The sequence below is a fragment of the Haplochromis burtoni genome, unplaced genomic scaffold, assembly GCF_018398535.1.
Source record: "Haplochromis burtoni strain Fernald_Lab_line unplaced genomic scaffold, NCSU_Asbu1 Contig_927, whole genome shotgun sequence".
In the NCBI taxonomy this organism is placed as follows: domain Eukaryota; kingdom Metazoa; phylum Chordata; class Actinopteri; order Cichliformes; family Cichlidae; genus Haplochromis; species Haplochromis burtoni.
Window position 1 is genome coordinate 56,313 of NW_024583288.1, and position 6,897 is coordinate 63,209.

A 6,897-nucleotide genomic window follows, 5' to 3' on the forward strand; every position below is an offset into this window, starting at 1 on the left:
ATGAATTTTGCTGTTTTGCTTCCACGACTATTAAAATCACACTCCATGCACAGCTAGCTCTCTCTCTCTCTCTCTGTACTTCAAGAACAGTTTCCGTCTCCAATCTCTGTTTTCTGTATTATTCATTTGCTTATTACCCACCAGTCTACCGTTGTTTACAGCGCTGTGGCTGCTGTCTTTTTCTTTTCTTTTCTTTTTTTAACTTAAATGACCTCGGACAAGAAAGCCTGTTTTTTCTGTTGTTCAGTACTGAAGAAATTTAAACTTTATATGCAGAACATTGTAGAATATTTTTAAGGTTATCTGCTATAAAAAGCCAGACCAGGAAAATCTCCTTCATGTTTTTCTGTGTTTTATTCTCAGTTACTTTCACACAAAGGCATCTGCTGTGATGTTCACAATTATGATGAAGTCAGTACTGATAAATGATCAGAATTATAATATTTCTGACTGTCTGAGGCTAAGTTGAATCGAATCGGGACTTTGAAAACCGGAATCGAATGGATTATAGAAATCAGTGATGATACCCAGCCCTAGTGAGCCGCCTAGGCACGACAGAAGTGGATGTAGCTGTAATAGGAAAAGAACTATTGCTAACTTTTCTGTTAAGTTAAGGCCTGATCCTTCTGAAATTCATAGCCAGTGCTCTGACACGGTGTCATCAATCTTTGAATGCTGAAAAAGCACAGTGTATCCAGAACACATTATATTATATAAATTATTATAAAATTTGTATGCGCCTAACTTTTGTGCCGGTACGCCTAACTGGCAAAAAGTTAGTCTAGAGCCCTGCTCCTGGTCTCTAGGAGAACTGTTTCACATCCAAATGGAGAGACAGAGGTTTGATAGGGAGGCCTGGGAATGTCCTGCTGCTTCCCAGAAGAACTGGAGGAGGGGGCTGGACACCTTTTGGAGGAAGAACACTGAGAGTAGTAGTTCTAAAACAGCTGGGTTTATTTGAGGAGTTTCCATCAGGTTTCAGAGCCCATCACAACACAGAAACAGCTTTAGTGAAGGTTACAGGTGATCTTCTTATGGCTTCTGATCTCTCGCCTCTGTCATTGCGCCCCAGGGCAGCTGTGGCTACAATGTAGCTTGCCATTGCCAGTGTGTGAATGTGTGTGTGAATGGGTGAATGACTGAATGTAGTGTAAAGCGCTTTGGGGTCCTTAGGGAGTGAGTAAAGCGCTATACAAATGCAGGCCATTTGCCATTTACCATCTCAGACTGGATTATAGATGGCAGACAGTTGGTGTCGTAAGCCCCACCCTCTGTTCAAAGATGGTTGTTCACAGTGGACATGCTTCCTTCTCTCCATCTGTCTTCTCTGTCCAACATGTGGGCATTCTCAAAGAGTGACCTTTGACCTTCAGATGCAGATGAACAGCTGGCTGTTTGCTGTCTCAGATACTATATCCATTCATGAGAAACTGAAGGGGTTACCACAGACTGGATAAAAAATCTGCAGGAAGTTATTCCTGAAGACTGGGTGATGCTGGTGTTTATTCTCCCCACAGAATCATTTTACATTTGCTGATGTTTCTGCAAAACAAAAGACTGAAAGGTTCCTGTGCCTCGTCTCTATCTGCAGACCCGGCTAATAATAAGCTGAACTCTGCTCCTGTCTCTGATCAGCCACGTCCTTCAGAGATGCTCGACACGCTGCGTTCCTGTGAGAACTCACACACTCCGTGAATGTTTTCTCTGATTTAAGATTTGGAGTCACACGGCAGGAGGCAATGAACCACGCGTGATTCATCACAAACTCGCTTTATTGTGACGACCTTCCCGCCTCCTCGCTGCTCTCGTCTCCTTCCAGCTCGCTCGGTTTGTTAACAGGAGCTTTAATGTCAGGTGTTTTGTGTGAGTCCCATTGTAACTCTAATGTGAAAACCTGATTTCATTGTTATTGTATTTTGTGCAACACTGAGACGATGTTTAAATGATGGACAGGTGGAGTCAGTGAGGTTTTCAGGTTTAACCTTTAATGAGCTGATGTGGTTTTCTGATCGAAATCAGGCAACAGAGGTCAGAGTTCATAAACACATGAGCTGCTGCCTAAATGGAGAGTTTGACATCTCTGGAGTAAAGGTCAAAGGTTAAAGGGGTCGCCTGTATAAGTGTACTTTGGTTCAAACCCTGCGGCATTTCACACAGAAGAAGAAGTAGTCAGATACTTCACACTCCGCCCGCTTCTCCATCCGGACATTCAAACCAAATGCTTTCAACACTTCAGCTGACTGGCTCTATGGTCATCATGGAAACAAAGGAGGGGTTCAATTATGCCACAGACCGCCGGGTTGCCTCTCATGCCTAACCTGAGGGGGCATCGCATGGTGTGAGTTTATCTCACCACCATTTCACTGTGTGAGCGCATTATTCCCCGACTCTTCTGAGCAACCTAACAGAACCTGACTGTCTGTGAGTTCAGTCCAAGATCGAATCAGGATGAGAAACTATCAAAGTAAAGTCACCTGAGTCCTGTTTGGACTTGAAAACAGCAAATGGAGGGTTAGGTTATGTTTCACTACACCCTGTATTCAGCCAATCACACACATTCACTCCGATGGAGGCATCAGGGGAAAACTCGAGTTGCTTTTTTGATCGGTCCGATCAATTGTATCCTTCTCATTGTGATGGAGCTGATGGCAGCGCCCCTCCTCAGCAGCAGGATGACGGTCAGTTGATGAATTCGCCCGACAGACTGCGGCCGCAGCGAGCTGAACGCATCTTCAGCTCGTGGTAGCACTGGACAAAGCTGTGATAGATGAAGGTGATGGGCAGCGCCAGCAGGACGATGCCGCTCACCACGCAGAGGCCTCCGAGCATGCGTCCCGCCACCGTCATCGGGTACATGTCCCCGTAGCCCACTGTGGTCATGGATATGATGACCCACCAGCAGGCAGCGGGGATACTGGCGTAGTCATGGTTTCCAGCCTCCAGGTCAAGGCCGTGCTCTAGCAGCTGAGCCAGCGCACTGAAGATCGCCATGGCAACACAGACGAAGACCAGGAGCATTACCATCTCACGATAGCAGCGACGAAGCGTCAGGCCAAGTGTCTGCAGGCCCATGAAGTGACGCGCCAGCTTGATAACCCAGAAGATCCGCATCATGCGAAGGACACGCAGTGTCACACCGGCTCGCTGCAGCTGCGAGTTCTCGCCCGTCAGGCTCGTCATGGCAACAGAGATGTAGTATGGCAGGATGGCCAGAAGGTCAATGATGTTCAGAGGCCGCTGAATGAAGTCCCACTTATCACGAGACACTAGGAAATGGACAATGCACTCTGCCGTGAACCAACCAATGCACACCGCCTCAATGATGCTGCAAGGGAGGGGCCAGAGGGGACAAATGAGAAAGCAGAGATAGACCAATGAGATGTTGCTGAAAATTAACAAATCACAGGTGGAGATGTCAGACAATCATTCACAATGGTTTCACACAGAAGGGGAGTTAAGTTATTCATATTAGGTACACTGACAATGACGCAATGGTTAACGCATTTGCTTGGTGAGCAAAAGGTTGCTGGTTTGATTCCAGCTGGAGACACAGATCCCTCTGCGGTTGTGTTGGGTAGCACATCTCACAGCCAACTCAAGCATGCAGAGCTACCACTGTGGCAAGAAGCTTTACACACACAGGAGCATGTACACTTTGTGGCTTATCAGTCAATTATCAATAATCCGCTGCTGGTCCCGGTTTTCCTCCGAACCGAATCAGTTCTCTACCTGCTGCAGGTACCTGTCAGAACTGGACCGGGTCTGTCAGGGGCTGATTCTGAATAGTGCAGTGTGTGTGTCAGTGTGAGTCCTACCTTTGCTGTTCCAGCGCTGTCCAATCAGGTAAGGTGCTGGCACATAGCATCACCATGGAGATGACTACAAACAGCACTGACACTGAAGCAAGGAGCTGCGCAGCCAACGAGGATGTGGGCTCCTCAAATGTTCTCCTCATCTTCTCCAGCCAAGGATTCTGCGTAATCTCAGGGCCACGTGGTAGCTCCTCCTCCGGGAAGAAGTGCACGAGGGCGTCAGACATGCGGTCGTCCAGAAGACGCTGGCAGCACAGCTGCAGATCAGAGCTCTCCAGGCCCCAGTACAGCATCTCGTTGTAGAAGGAAAGCTCACACATGTGTGGCACAAAGCGCAGTTTCCCGTGCTGCACGTACAGCATGATGAAACTGAAGGCCTCAGAGTGGCGGTCAAAGAAGAACTCATTGCGATCACGATCGTAGTCATCGCAGAGCTCAAGAAGCTCGCTCTCCGACACGCAGCGAAGCAGTCGACTGAGTCTGCTGAGGGGGAGACGCCTCATCAGCTCCGCAGTGTAGGAGAACCTGCGGCCACCAACGTTCAGCGTGCAGAGGCTGCTGCCACATTTCATGTTTTCTCTGCGTGAGGAGGCGTTGCCGCAGTTCGTGCTGGAAACCTTCAGACTCCTGCGAGCGCAGCCAAGATGCTCCAAAGTTTCATGTCAGCAGCCAAAGAGTGCGAGAACGCTGTTGCTTCTCAAGTTTCCTCCTCAGATAAAAATGTCTTTGCAGCTTCAGTGAAAATGGAAGCGTGTCAGGAATGTAAAGAAGATCAAATGAGCAGTGACCCACTTTCATCGATTATTTTTAGTCAAACTCTGAGAAACTGAATCAATGCCATAGACAGATTTCCTGCTCAGCAGAAATCAGCGAGGATTCTCTTTGACTTCTGCTGCATCTCTGAGAGTGAAGAGCAGCAGCTCACCCTCCTCCTCCTCCTGTCAGAGAGGGGGAGGATCACTCGCTGATCCGAAGAGTCCGAGCCAGAGACACGTTATATCCCCCAAAACCTCCTTCCTGTGCTTCAGCATCTCCTCATCCTCTGCTGTTGATCTTCTTCCTCTTTAGCTGTCCTCATTTTCATCACATATTAAACCTTTAATCCTCTTAATCATAATTTAATGTTTCAGTGCGCATCAAAGCATGTGTGCATAATGATTTTATGAACTCAGTAATAACCTGCAGAGCTGTGGAAAGGTTTCCCCCTGCTGGACACAGCTCATCATCATCATCATCATCCTCATCATCGGATTTTGGAGAAAACAAGGAACTACAGCCATGCAACAAAAACGAATAAAGATTAATAAATGCCTGTACAAGGCTAAGTTGTTCCAAATGTTTTACAAGCTGTAACGGTGAAGGTGCCCTCTGAGCTTATGCTTAGCTTTCGATACACTCAGGAGCAGCTGATCGGCCGACCTGAGAGAACAGGAAGTAATGTGGGACGAGATAATTACAGCCTTTTAAAGCAATTCCAAAAGTGATCCTAAAATTTATAGGCGGCCAGTGGTTCCAGGTTAAAATGGGAGAAACATGCTTATAATTGTGTGTGCTGATTCAAAGACATGCAGCAGCATTCTGTACTAACTGAAGATGAGCCACTGAAGAAGCACCAGCCCTCAAGCAAAGTTCATTCCAGTAGTCCAGCAGAATGGTAACAAAGGTGTGGATTACACTCTCAAAGTGCTGCCTGGAAAGAACTGGCTTTATTTTGGCCAGCTGCCTCAACTGGAAATTAAATAATTTTTCCACACTGGTTTGTAATAGTCAGCCTGATGTACTGGGCCAAGGAACAGATATCAACAAGGGTGTCAGAGTGATACCTGCAAACATCATCACTTCAGTCTTTTTCTCATTAAAATTGAAGAGGTTAAGGGCCTGGATGGCCTTTAAGTCTTCAACACACTTGAACAGCAGTCTAGCAGAATATGTTTCTGTCACGACGTAACTCTCTCCAGGTTGTTGGACACAGGTGCTACCAATGATGCCATGATGTACAAAACAACATAAAATAATCAATTTTTTACAGTAAGGCGTTCTCATAAAGCATATTATTCAACAACATAAACATTCACATTTTGACCTTTACAAAATGTTGACACATTCTGTGACTAACATATAAACAGCTCTGTCACAAAAAACATCTTATTTTTCTAGCAACACATAAAATGCTAATTGCATACCTCAATGGCTGCATTAACGTGAAGGGAGCAATGACACTCACACTCTTTACCCACAGCTGGAAAACTTTGCTGCATCCATCTCCAAATCTCTACCACCCACTGAGAAAGGAAAAAATGCTGCCCTCTACCGAGTGTGGCGTGTAACTTAAAATATCGTCAACTGTAAATAGACTGAACATTGTTTCCACCAATGTTTGTTTTAAAACCAACAATCTAAACATTACAATCTGATTTTTTAAACATGAAGTTGCTTATTTATTGTAGCTTAAAAACATAAAATTAACTTAAAATGCATAAAGAACCTAGAACTTTTATTATCATTATACAGTTGCTTGAACAGTGAAGTTAGGCAGCAAGATCACAAAGGTCTGAAAGTAAAGAAAACAATATACAAAAAAAGAAAAAGAAAAACAAGCATTACAAGGGTATCGTAATAAAATATAATAAATAATAAATAAGGGTGGAAGGTCATTAAGGTCATGGATCATCTGCACATCTGCTGAAATATTGCATAGGAGAAAAAAAAATGGGAGCATAATAAATAGCAGCGACAGAGTGGCTGTATGACTGTATGGGAGAGGTCTGCTCACACTCTTGCATTACGAGTTCTGAGATGATTGAATGTTGGGGTGGGTACAGTTTCCTCTGCGGTGGGGTAGGGTGGGCTGCCCCGGGTCCTGTGGGGCTTGGCAGTGCTGCTACCGTAGGCCCCGGTGTGGATGGACCTGGGCTCCCTTGCCTTGGTGGGCACCAGAGGACGGGGGTGCCTACTGGGGTCAGCGGGGGAGCTGGCCCTAGGGAGGGGCATCCTCCCCTCCCTCGTTTTCCTCCCCATCCCTGGCTACCTCCCTCTTCCCGCTCCACCACACTCACCCACACAGGTAGGGCCTTGGGGTGCGGGT

The 6,897-nt window shown here is 46.2% G+C and overlaps 1 protein-coding gene across 1 annotated transcript; it reads right to left on the reverse strand.

Moving 5' to 3' along the window:
• Nucleotides 1–1,300: 1,300 nt before the first annotated feature.
• On the reverse strand, nt 1,301–4,983 carry LOC102295880 (potassium voltage-gated channel subfamily G member 3). The gene is made up of 2 exons (XM_014330687.2): nt 3,816–4,983; nt 1,301–3,325 (listed from the first exon to the last, which is right to left on the reverse strand). The coding sequence occupies exons 1-2, from the start codon at nt 4,382–4,384 to the stop codon at nt 2,680–2,682; spliced, it is 1,215 nt and encodes a 404-aa protein (XP_014186173.1). The 5' UTR covers nt 4,385–4,983; the 3' UTR covers nt 1,301–2,679.
• Nucleotides 4,984–6,897: the final 1,914 nt, after the last annotated feature.

What these genes read in the sequence shown, in the direction of transcription:
- LOC102295880 (XM_014330687.2), bottom strand. Translation starts at nt 4,384, where the DNA reads ATGAAATGTGGCAGCAGCCTCTGCACGCTGAACGTTGGTGGCCGCAGG. An exon ending in ACAGCGCTGGAACAGCAAAG is followed by an intron (nt 3,326 to 3,815) that starts GTAGGACTCACA and finishes CCTCCCTTGCAG; the next exon opens with CATCATTGAGGCGGTGTGCA.